General features: G+C 39.7%; 1 protein-coding gene across 1 annotated transcript in view; it reads left to right on the top strand.

Annotated features, from left to right (window-relative positions):
• The window catches only part of COL4A3 (collagen type IV alpha 3 chain), a 96,040-nt gene extending 90,576 nt beyond the window's left edge, over positions 1–5,464 (top strand). The window contains exons 50-54 of the mRNA XM_006141982.2: positions 1,367–1,579; positions 2,216–2,393; positions 2,520–2,634; positions 3,809–3,981; positions 4,884–5,464. Coding sequence (XP_006142044.1) covers positions 1,367–1,579; positions 2,216–2,393; positions 2,520–2,634; positions 3,809–3,981; positions 4,884–4,968 — 764 coding nt within the window. The 3' untranslated portion in view covers positions 4,969–5,464. The remainder of the gene's footprint in view (positions 1–1,366; positions 1,580–2,215; positions 2,394–2,519; positions 2,635–3,808; positions 3,982–4,883) is intronic.
• The last annotated feature ends 7,476 nt before the right edge of the window (positions 5,465–12,940 follow it).

The following is a 12,940-nucleotide window of genomic DNA, read 5'->3' as shown; positions in this document are numbered from 1 at the left end:
ACAACAAGGATGCTACAAATTATATTGAGAATTATTAGCAAGAAGATAGTCTGATGCTATGGAGGCCTCATAAAAATGACAGAAGGATCTAAGAGAGCAACTGCAAAAGCTATGAACTGATTATCACTTGGCCCCTTTCTCGGAGCTGCAGAACAGCCTTGGCCAGCCCATGTCTGCACGAAGACACCTCCGATTCCCATCCTGCTCAGTGACTCGCTTTGCAATCCTATGGAGACACTATGCTTTGAGCCAATGATAGCCCCCTGTGAATGAGAGTAGGGGCAGGGACAAGTGAAGAATGCATGTTCCTCTTTATTTACTAAAATCATGGAAATTTTGGATTTTCCAAGTAAGACGTAAGGCTTTGAACAAATTGAATGTGGCCTATATTTCATTTCTAAGAATAGATCAAGGTCCCTGGAGAAGACAAGAGTGGGCAGAATTCAGAGGAAACTGAAAACATATGTAATAATAGGACTTTTATATAAATTCTTGTGAAAAGTACCAATTTTTCTTTTCTTTTTCCTTTTTTATTTTTTTTAACTATAGTATATGTATATACTTGCCAGAGAGGGACATAGAGAGAGAAAGTGAGAAATCACACTGGGGGAGGGGCGTGTGGCCACGCTGCAGTCCCTTTTCCTTCATTCTCTTGGGATTCCGGGCACACATGCACATGCACTTAGTGTGATTTTCAAACTACCAGATCTGAGACTTGAACCTTAGTTGCACATGTAGGAGTCCAGCACCTTAACCACCATGCCACCTCTTGGTCTCTGATACTACACCTCTTTATTTCATAAAAGATACAGGATGTTGTGCTAGGCACAGAGAATTTCAAAAATAAAAAGACCTGACTTATTAAAACAAAAGAAAACAAAAAACTCATAATAAAATACATATAAAGACTTACAATAAGAGACATTATGTAATAAAGTGATTAATATTTAATATTAGTGTTTGGCTTTATTTTTCCTCTTAGTTTTTGTTATGGAGTATGTGCACTCAACAGAGAGAGACAGAGAAAGTGAGAAAGTTGAGGAATCACCTCCCAGTGGGGATGGCCATGCCACAATCCCTTCTCCTCCATTCTCCTCTTGGGATTTTGGGCACGTACACCCGCACACCCCATGTGGTTTTCAGGCCACCATTCTGGGACTCGAATGGTGGCGTTGGCCATGTGGGACCCAGTGCCTTTACCTCCACATCACTTGCTGGTCCTTGCTTGGCCATTGTATAAGCCACTCTTCTCCAGGATTCCTTTCTTACATGGGGCTTACCTGATAAAAACATTTAAATAATCACTTTAGAAAAACAAGTTCAGGATTTGTTTGTGTTGCAACATTCATGATGTGTTTTTTTAAAGGACCACCAGGATCAGACGGATTGCCTGGTTTGAAGGGAAAACCTGGAGATATTGGACCACCTGCAACCAGGACAGCACTGAGGGGCTTTGTCTTCACTCGACACAGTCAAACAGCAGCGACACCGTCATGTCCAGAAGGGACAGAGCCACTCTATAGTGGGTTTTCTCTTCTTTTTGTACAGGGAAACGAACGAGCCCATGGACAAGACCTCGGTAATGCCCCAGTCCTCATTTCTACTGTTTTTATTCCATGTGCAAATTGAAAAATTTTATAGCATGGGGTACTTCCCTCAAAAGTTAAGTGTAAACAACATTGCATATTTCCCATCACATTTCCAAGACAGCAAAGATGACGACATTGGCCTAATGTAATGTCTGAATTTCCTTCCAGAATGTGAAATGCCGGAGGGAGCCTAGCTCATGAATGCCAGTGTAGTTTGTCCTGTTTAATCCAACTTCCGCTTAAGTCACCCAGCTTCGTAATCTCAAAAATAAAATCTTTTCTAAAGTTTTATTTGGTTACTATTAGCTGTTGGATACATAGAAAACCTGGGAATACTTCAAAGCAAAAACATTGTCCTGATGTCAGTCGGGACGGTACTTGTCTAATAAAGTGCTAGGTTGACTAGAAAGAACCACAGGAAGTCCTAACAGTGTCAGAAGGATTTATTTCCAACTGGAGCTTTGCTTTCTATCATTATTAAGACTGTCCAACACCATTTTTTGCAAATAATTCTGTCTTGTCTTTGGTCACTTTTGAGTGCAGGGTGTGTTTTAATTAACCTCTATCAAGTAACAATCCTCTAAATTATTTTAATTACTGGAAATGACAGTCTGGTATTTTATTAGGAACTCTTGGCAGTTGCCTGCAGCGATTTACCACAATGCCATTCTTATTCTGTGACATCAATGATGTGTGTAATTTTGCATCTCGAAACGATTATTCCTACTGGCTGTCGACACCCGCTCCAATGCCAGTGGACATGGCTCCCATTACTGGCAAGGCGCTCGAGCCATACATTAGCAGGTAAAAACCCAAGTCCTTCGTTCTGTAGTGGGCCTCGGGGACTCTCTCCCTTGTGTGGGAATGTAATGCAGCTCGTCCTGGGCGCAGAAATGGCACTGCCACCATAGGTTTTGTGCCCTATTACAGATGTACCGTGTGTGAAGGTCCTGCTATTGCCATAGCTGTTCACAGCCAAACCACTGACATCCCCCCATGTCCCCACGGCTGGATTTCTCTCTGGAAAGGATATTCTTTCATCATGGTAAGGAGAAAAGGAACAGAAGATGCACAGTAATCACTACCTATGGAATCTTGCATTGTGCTAGTTAAAATGTGGCCTCCAGTCTGAGGTCACGTTCAGCAAACCTGGATGTTTGCTGGAAAATATAAAAAATGTCCTTTAAAACTTAAGGTTGTTTGGGGTACATAATAGAGCATTTAATAAAAACCCAGATGTCTCAGGAGGCGATTACTCACAAATTCTACATTGTGGTGTTCAGGTGAACGGCAGCTAACCTGTATTGGTAATGGGACGCCTACCTTTTATCTGACAGCAGCTTCATACACATTGTCCATAATCCTTATGAAAACGCTGAAGGATCCTTTCTTTCATCTGCAGTTTTACGAATAAGAACAAAGTCTTTCCCCAAGGTCTTCTGGTAAAGCTAGGAGTTGAATCCAGGTCTGTCCACCTCAAAACCTTTGTTCTGTACACTCTGTGTTCCTTTAATATTCATATGAAGGCGAGAACTAAGAGAAGCAGCCTTTATAGGAGCATCTCCCTGAAACAAGTACTCAGTGAGGAAGTCTGAGGACTGACCACCTGAGATTCTGTAGCAGCACGTATGAGGTTATTCATATTCTGTAAAGCATCATTCTGACACTTTACTCCCCCTTCTTTACTCGCAATCGACCCAGCATGAATTCAGCCAATAAGTATTAAATTCCTACCATTGGCCGTGAATGCTGTAGACACTAAGGATCTTAGGCACCAAACTTCCTCCTCTCCTGGAACTTATATCCTGGTGAGAAAGATGGACCATGAGCAAGGAGAGAAAATAACAATAATGAGAAGAGTTCAGATGGTGATTGCTGCAGTGAGGGAAATGAGACAAGAGAGAATGTGATGGCATGAGGGTAAGGAAGGTCTGGAGTAGCAGTTAAGCAAACACTGTGAGCACAATGAACCAGTAAGACCTCAAGAAAAGGAGCTTCCAGGCAGAAGGAACAGCTTTTCCTTTCTTTCTGATAGCCATGCTTCAACCTGGAACGGGATAAAGAAGTACAGGAAGTTTAATTCGTGCTTTTGGGAGGTTCCTTCCTTTTCTTACTGTCTTATGTTACAAAAAAAAAAAAAAAAAGAGGAACAAAAAGTAAAGAATTAGAAACGTGAACATCAATGGACAGGTTCTTACTCAGTTATTTCTTCTGTGCAGTTCACAAGCGCAGGTTCGGAGGGCGCTGGGCAAGCGCTGGCCTCCCCCGGCTCCTGCTTGGAAGAATTTCGAGCCAGTCCCTTTATAGAGTGTCACGGGAGAGGAACGTGCAACTATTATGCGAATTCCTACAGTTTCTGGTTAGCTTCATTGAATCCGCAGCGAATGTTCAGGTAACTATTCATCATCAAGCCTAATCCGGTGACTCAATTGCAGAACTATTCAAAGATTGCCTATGTTAGCTTTTCTTTACCTGTGTTTGTTGATGGATTCACATTTTAAAAAGCCAATGAAATCCTCTTTTGCATGGTACTCCTGGTTTACAAGCTTTCTCAAGTTAACAAGTAGCTATGGTTATATATTATTTATCAGTAAAGACAAAAATACGTAATTTTGTCATCACTGTAATACTTCATATTCATGTACCAATTTATAGTAAACTACTAATAAAAGCACTAAATGATCTGCTAATCTTAATTTACTATATTGGAAGACTTGTGAAAAATACAAGATTATTTAAAGGCTGAGGTTAGTTCTGTTTTGGTTTGGTTTGTTTTTTTTTCCTAAAGAAGTTTCCTTTAGGGTACATGTGCTCACCAGAGAGACAGAGAAAAATAGAGAAACAGAAAACAAGAAATCACCCCCCAGGGTGGATAGCTATGCCTCAATCCCTTCTCTTCCAGTCTCCTCTAGGGATTTGGGGCATGCATGCACACGTGCCTAGCATGCATTTTAAGCTGCCAGGTCTGGGACTAGAACCACAGTCGATTACATGGGAGTCCAGCGACATAACCATTATGCCATCTGCTGGTCCCAAGACTGAAGTTAGCTTTTATTTCAAAAGAGATGATCTGTACATTTGCATCAAAACTGACATTAACTTAGTGTTGCTAAAATATAACTAAAATTTAAAATGTTGACATTATATTCCTTTTCCAAAGGGTATATAAAAAAGAAAGATGATTCTGTAATAACAGTTCAAAAAGCTACAGTATTCATTAATAAAACTCAAACTCACCAAGTATCTTTCTTATGTCTATAAATCAGTAAAGTTTTTGGTTTGCTTTTATTTCAGAAAACCTATTTCATCAACCGTGAAAGCTGGAGAGTTAGAAAAAATAATAAGTCGCTGTCAGGTGTGTATGAAGAGAAGACACTGAAGACATGGAGGAAAGAGGGAGACCTGCTGTTTTTCATCCTTCATAACAGTGTAATGTCTCAGAATGTGAATTTATTTGAATGTTTTTCTCTAAAAAAACAATATTATTCTGTAATGGTTGGCAATATTATTCTATAATGGTTTAGTGCAAAGTTTCAACTGCTACTCCACACAACAGAGCATTTAAGTCCGTTCTGTGGTCCTGGTCTCTAAATCTGTGCCGTTTCTAGGCTCCCCGTGGCAAGGCTGCAGCTCCTCACAAAGTGTCACTGATAACCCCGGTATCCTGTGCCTGATCTAAATGGTGACTATGTAACCTTTGAGCCACAAATTAAGAGATATTATGGCCACTGGCTTGCCAACATTTGCCACTTTCTCTTCTAGTCTTTGAGATTCAAGGAGACCGAATCAGCCTTAGATTGCCCTGCCATCCTTTTCTTTTTCTTTTCCTTTTTTTTTTAAGAGATTTTTGCTATAGGGTGCATGTGTATGCCTGGCAGACACAAACAGAAAGTGAGAAATCACCCCACCCCACCCCCCAGGGGGAATGGCCACATGCTCCTCTCGGGATTTTGGGCATTCATGCACACACACCCGCTATGAGTTTCAAGCTGCTGGCTCCAGAACTCGAACCGTGGTCAGCCACGTGGGAGTCCAGTGTCTTAACCACTACACCACCTGCTGGCCCTACCATCCTCTTCTTAAAACTTTGGGCCCTGGATAGAGACAGACATGGGGACAAGTGGAATACTGGTGCATCATGAATAGAACTGGACTTTCAGACCTGTCGAGGGACCTAAGACCTGATGGAACACAGAAGTGAAGTTCATGAAGTTTTTAGGACTCTCAAACAAATCCAAGACTAAAGGCAAAATGGGGTTTCCCAACTGGAACCCTAATAGCCTTGGATATGTTGTATGATTTGTTTTGTATTTCTCTGAAGATTTCTGTTTGTGCATTGAACTAATTTTGCTGCTGCCATAGATCCTGCTTATATTTGAGGCCGATAAAATTTTGACCCTTAGTGAATTAATTTGTATGGGATGTTGTGACACGTATTCTGAAAACTAACTTTTGTTTCCAGCACACCCACAGAAAACACAAGGACACTACTGAATAGATGTGAACTTCATCCCCACCCCTATAAATCTTGGTACATACCTTACACAGTAGTTCGATGAGTCATGAAACAAATCAAAGTACTTGTTGGCTTATCAGGCTCAGAATATTTTTCTCTTTGCCCTATGTCATTACGCTGAGATTTACAGATTTATTTTTTGTTACTTCTCTAATTTTTCCTTTGTGAAAAAAAGTTTTAAGTTATACATTCTTCCTATATTGGAAGAGTCCATTGCGTAAACATGGTAAGGTGCAAATTGTATAATTTGGCAGCTGCTTATCTTAAAGCTTGCTTTGTAGTTTTGATACATTCCCAAGGTTACTTAATTCAATTTAAGCATTTTATGCAGTACCAATTCATGTCCCAGACACTGCGCTAAATTACAGAGATACTGAGAGGAGGAAAAAAGAGAGGGGGACATGTCTCTGATCTAATATTCCAGAATATTACTGATTCTTTTAAGAATCTCAAACACATGAGGTACTTTTCCCCTGTCTTTTTCTTCCTTTGTCACCACTTTTACATTTCATCATCAATGTAGCAGGCCCAAGTAAAGGTTTTAAAGTAACATTTATGCCCAAGGGAAGCTGAAGACTTCTAGATTCTCTTTGGCCTCGCAGAAGCTAAGATCTGAACAATATTAAGAAAACTAAGATCTATAAAACCTCAGAAACCATTAATACTTGATGCTAACACCATTCAACGAATCTGAGAGGTCATGCATCATGTGACAAAATTTTGAAGATGCTTCTTGCTCCACCTAGGTGGAGCCGGTGGCGCTAATATTAAATTCGGGGTATCATTTCAATCTCAGTCACTTTGTAAATAAAAATGTAACTCCAGAGACTAGCATGGACTGGCGATGGTTCAGTCTTCACTGCCTGTGTGATTGCTGTTTGACATTCCAACTAAGATGTGCCGCGTTTTAATTTACTTACGGAGATTTCTCAATTAAGACTTTTTCTGCTCTAAAAGTGTCCTGCTGGCCCAATGATATCAGAGTGGCAGGCAGGTCTAGCTGATCTCCACAAACCTTCTCAGGCAAGTAGTAGGTCGTTGGGGAAGTCATGACGTGTTTTTCTATGTGTTTCTATGCAAAAATGTGTCATGACTTTCCTGATGATCTGGTAGTCCCCAAAGTGTGTTCTTGGAAGAGCCTCCTCACCACCATCTAGGAAACTGTTACAAACGCAAAACCTTGGTCCCATTCCAGCCTACAACATCAGCAGCTTTGGGGCTAAGGCCCAGAAATCTCTGTGCTAACGAGCCCTCTGTGTGATTCTGATGTACTCAAAAGACAGAAACCATTGCTCTTGGCAAGGGCCCGATAGACCAAGTCCAAAATCACAGAGGACCATAGGTCATCTAACTTTACTAATGAGTAAAAGCCCTGGATTGCTGTGAAGGTCAAATGGCTGTCCTCTGCTTGTCCCCAAGCCTCCATCTTCTCTTGCTTTGTTATCAGTATTTAACTTCTGAGGAAAACAAGTTATGCTAAAACTTAAATTCCAGTGAAGCCATATGAACAGCTGTTCAGTCATACTTCTGAAACTGACATTTAAATACATTGGGTTGTCGGGAAAATCATGATGCATTTTTGCATAGAAACAGAAAAATACATCGTGACTTTCCAAATGACCTAATAGATTATGTGCATTATTTTCCAGATACTTATGAATGAGCTTATAAAGTTATGAAGAGTAAACTCTGTAGATAAAATGTAAATAAGTTGTTTCTCTTAAATTTGGGGCTTTGACTTTGGAATTTCACATTGTGCTAAAAAACTGATTTCTCAGAGGTCTTTCTGTGAGATAAACATTAGTAAGTAACTTATTTATAAATGTATTGCAATAATGCTTAAATTTGAATTTTATTGCTAACTACAAAGGTTTTTCTATGTACCAAACGTAACTTCTACTAAACTTAATTTAAGATTTATGCTATAACGAAATAAAATATATTTTAAATGTACTGAATATTTTATATTGTTACATCCTGACAAAATTACATGATATACTAATATTTCTGTAATTTTATCGAAAATGTTACTTTGTTGTATTACCTAAGAATAAAGTTGGAAAATTATATCAGGTCTTTTTTCAAGATGGAAATAATTTTTATGGATTGTAAAAGTAACAGATTTGGGGGGCCAGCAGGTGGCATGGTGGTTGAAGTGCTGGATTCCCACATCGCTGGCTAAAGTTTGAGTCCTGGACCAGCAGCTTGAAGATCACACTAGGCAGTTGGGCTTGCGTGTCCAAGATCCAAAGAGAAAAATGGAGGAGAAGGGATTGAAGTGTGGGCATCCCCTCTGGGAGTGATTTCTCATTTTCTCTCTCTGTCCTTCTCCTGGGAAGTATGTGCCCTATAGCAAATATCTTAGGGGGGAAAAAAAGTTCAGTGTAAAAAATACATAATAGAAGTTATGAAAAAAAACTACAAAAAGTGTCATAATTTAATCCTTACCTCTGACCCAAAATAACTGTTAAGATATATAGGGGCCGGGACCAGCAGTTGGCATAACGGCTACGTTGCTGGACTCCCATGTAGTAGACCATGGTTCGAGTCTTGGACCCAGTGGCTTAAACTCATGCCAGGCACAGATGCATGCGTGCCCAAGATCCAGAGAAGGGACTGTGGCGTGGCCATCGGGGTGGGGGGGGGTGTGAGTTCTTGCTTTCTCTCTCTCCGTCTCTGTCTACCTTTCGAACAAACTCACTGCCCTATAGCAAAAACCTCTCAAAAAAAAAGAAAAAAAGAAAGAAAGCTATATAGGGGCCAGCAGGTGGCATAGTGGTTAAACAGTGGACTTCCACATGCTGGCCCAGACCTGGTGGCTTATAAATCATGCTGCCAGGCGCATGTGCGTGTGCGTGCCCAAAATCCCGAGAAGAGAATGGAATAGAAGGGATGGCAGCATGGTCATCCCCCCTGTGGGGAGTGATTTCTCACCTTCTGTCTCTCTGGCAAGTGCACGCACCCTGTAGCAAAAATCTCTCTTAAAAAGAAAAAAAGAAGATATATATATTTCCAGACTTTTCTCCTTATATAGTTAAATGAAATTGAGATAAAAGTATTCTGTTACCAGATTTTCTTTTAACTCAATACACTGTAGACATATTTTCTCATCAGTAAAGGAGAGCTCAATGTCATTTTTACCATAGGCCATTGAATGGATTTACAGCTTAATAGCTCCCCATTGATGAACAATTTAGTTTTGTTACAGATAAACAGTATGTGTGGCATTTCACTTTTGTCTAATTTTTTCCTCAGGATAAATCTCTAAAAGGCAAAGATGCTACAGAATCAAAGAACTCACACAATCAAAGGCATTTCATATATAAACAAAAATGCTTTCCAGAGAGGTTGTTAGAATTTTCAGCCTCATCCATAATGTAAAGAAAACACTCCTTTCCCTATCCCTTCACCAATACTGGATATTGCCATTCTTTTACATCTTTGCCTGTTGGGCTGTTTTAATTTACACCACGTTCAATATCAGTGAGGTTGAATGCCTAGTATTTAACACACTGAACTCGTCTGGCTATTTCATCATCCCAGATGTTTTATACATTACTGCATTACTTTGGATTTGTAGGTAACTGTAATGACAAATTTATTTTTAATCTGGGGTTTCATGTTTAGGATGTCTCAATTTGTAAAAATAGATTCACTTTTAATTAATAATCATCCCTGATTTATTAGGAATATTTGGTTTTGCCTTCTTGTGAAGAGCCTAATCATATATTTGTTCATTTTTCTATTGAGGTATTTAAGGAGTTTTTACAAATTAGTAAGAAAAGCATTTAGATTATAGTTATTATGGGTCATATAGTTTGATGAATGTTTCCCATTACAATATTAATAGTCACCATTCAAGGAAAACAATTCAATAAATTAAAAATGATTTAACAGACAAAATATGAGACTTCATAGGTAAGAAACTTTCAGGCTATGTTAAAATATACAAATAGTAAAAATATAACCAAGAGGGGCCAGCAGATGGTTAGGGGTTAAGGGACTGGACTCCCACAGGCCAACGGTGGTTCAAGTCTCAGACCCAACAGCTTGAAACTCACACCAGGTGCATATGTACCCAAATTCCCTTGAGAGAGGAGAATGGAGGAGAAGGAATTGAAGTGAGGCCATCCCTCCTATGGGGTTATTTCTTTCTCTCTCTGTCTCTCTGGCAAGTGCATGTACCCTATAGCAAAAATCTCTCTCAAAAAAAAAAAATATATATATATTACACTAAGGGAAAAAATAGAATATACAGTGATCCTGGGGGATAATTCTAAGAAGACCATTAAATATACAGTGATCCTGGGGGATAATTCTAAGACCATTAAATATACAGTGATCCTGGGGGATAATTCTAAGAAGACCATTAAAATTGTTGCTCAAATAAATGTTTATGGTCAGCATTTTAAAATTTAATATGAAAGTAGTTTTACTGAACACTATGGGAGTGATACGTATTTTTACAGTTGATCAGACAAATATTGGTGAGCAAACGGGCGTTACTTTTTAGCCTCTAAAATACTAATATAAGCAGTGATCTACAGATATCTGTGTTATAATAAGAAATACAAATTTGGGGGACCAGCAGATAGAGTAATGGTTACGTGGCTGGACTCCCATATAGTTGACTGTGGTTAGCATCCCAAACCTGGCGGCTTAAAACTCATGTCAGGCAAGTGTGTGTGTGCCCAAAATCCCTAGAAGAGAATGGAGGAAAAGGGATTGCAGCGTGGCCATACCCCCTGGAGGTAGGTGTGATTTCTCTCTTTCTGTCTCTCTGGCCAGCACATGTGCCCTATAGCAAAAATCTCTCTTAAAAAAAAAAGAAAAAAATATCTACACACACACAAACACACACACACACAAAATTTGGTCTTCATCCCAGGATCCAGACACAGTTTTTAAAGCCTCTTTCAATGAAATCTGAATTTGTTTCTCAGTTTAATTTCACATTTTACATAAAGTCCTCATCATGATGTATACTATGTATGTGTGTGTGTATATATATATGTACTTTTTTTCACAAAGTACTTTTTCTTTCTGTTAAATGTTTCTTCCTTTTGCAACTCACACCCACCCTTTACCACCTATATTAACAACAAAACAGAAGAAAGATCCAACATGAATCTAATATTGTACAAAACAAAGGAGCACAGTTTCCACATAAGGGAAAGGAAATGTCTTTCCTCCTCCAACCCCTGCTTTGAGAATCTACTACCACATACTGTTTGGTATTTTGATGTACAATACTCTGTTTCATTTAGTTTAACAGAATTAAATGAAGGAAGATAAAGGATGATCAAGATTACAGGAGAAGGCACTGGATTTGGTAATCGGATCACAATCTTCATTTGAAAGTTATTTCAAAATGCTTTCTCTGATGGGGGCAGGAGTAAAAAACCAAATTGCAAGTAATGAAAGTAATTAAGAAGAGGAAGGGTTAGTGGAAGTCATGAACCCTCATTTCTAAAGCTTTTGATCATAAATGACTTACCCAGCTTGATCTCTATGTTCCCCCAAAATGTTGACTTGGGATGACAAATTATTCCTATAATCAGCCTATTGTTTTAAAGGATGGTAACAGAATATGGTGCCCTAAAATATGCTTCCTTGGCATAAGGATTATTTTGAGTTAAAGACACTTCAAACCAAACCAAACCAAACTAAAAGACAGTGGATGCAAGAAGCGCACTCTAGGTTCTTTTTTTCCTTCTTAAAGCAGGAGATAAACTTCCATGTGAAAGCTACCCTCCCTGCACCGGGAGAAAGGCATTCACATCAACAGAGAAGGGCAGATGGGAGGCTTAGAGAAGTAGCACAAACCAAACTTGTAAAACTAACCCTTAACTTTCCTAGTCATTTCCCCAGGATTAACTGCCCTGGTCTGAACCCTTTCCACAATTTACAATTGTCCAACTTACTTTGTAAGTTTTGGGCCCTAACAGTTTCTTAACTCTTCTGGTGACATTCCAGTGAACATGCAAAAATTTCTGAACAAAACTTGTACATTTCTTACTGTTGATATGTTTTAACTCAGTTAAATTCTTGGCCCAACCTAGATCCTAAGAGGATAGAGAAGAAGAAGGGGCCCAAGAATACAATTCAGAAGGTTCCCCAATTATTTTAAAAAATGGTAACCTCTGTGGAATGTCTTTAGTTTTTAGAGGACATTATGCATGTGCATATCTTTGGTTGGTTGTGAAAACGGAGACATTCCAAGGGTTTCTCATATCAGGTGAGGTCTTCAAGAATGGAGAAACTGAAGACTGGTGGATAGACTCAGATTTTTCTGGAAGCTTCATAACGCTCCTAACTACTATGAAACCCAACTTCACCTTTCTCAACGTTCTCATCTTGGAAGACAACGCCTGTTCATTAAAAACTTTAGTTATCAAAATTAGAGTGCGTTAAGAATTCACTACAGTTATGCTAAGTAATTACACAAATTCTTAAACTTGGCGACACAAATTCTTAAACCTTGCGCCTTAAATATTCTGCAGTCGGTGGCCCGGAAAAACGTCTATCTTTAACTGATTACAGAAGACTGGCCTAGCAAAACGACATTCTTTAAGATCACGATCTCTACGCGGAAACGCCACCGAAGTGTCACCAGCTGTCGGCGCAGTTTGCCCACAACAAAAATGTCTTCCTACGGCGCTCTGTGTTCAAGAGCTGCGCTTCCGCCCTTTTCCGTCTCACGTGCCCACGGACCTGCTTCCGCTACGGCTCCCGGAAGCGGCCAAACCCGGCCGTTCTCGCATCTTTCTCGGCCCTCTGCGGGCCGCTGCGCCGGAGCTTTGCCCCGGCGCCTCCGTGCGCTCGGCTAACCGCC

Source organism: Tupaia chinensis, unplaced genomic scaffold, assembly GCF_000334495.1.
Source record: "Tupaia chinensis unplaced genomic scaffold, TupChi_1.0 Scaffold000066_1, whole genome shotgun sequence".
NCBI classification, from domain to species: Eukaryota; Metazoa; Chordata; class Mammalia; order Scandentia; family Tupaiidae; genus Tupaia; species Tupaia belangeri.
This window is presented reverse-complemented; position numbering and strand designations above follow the sequence as displayed.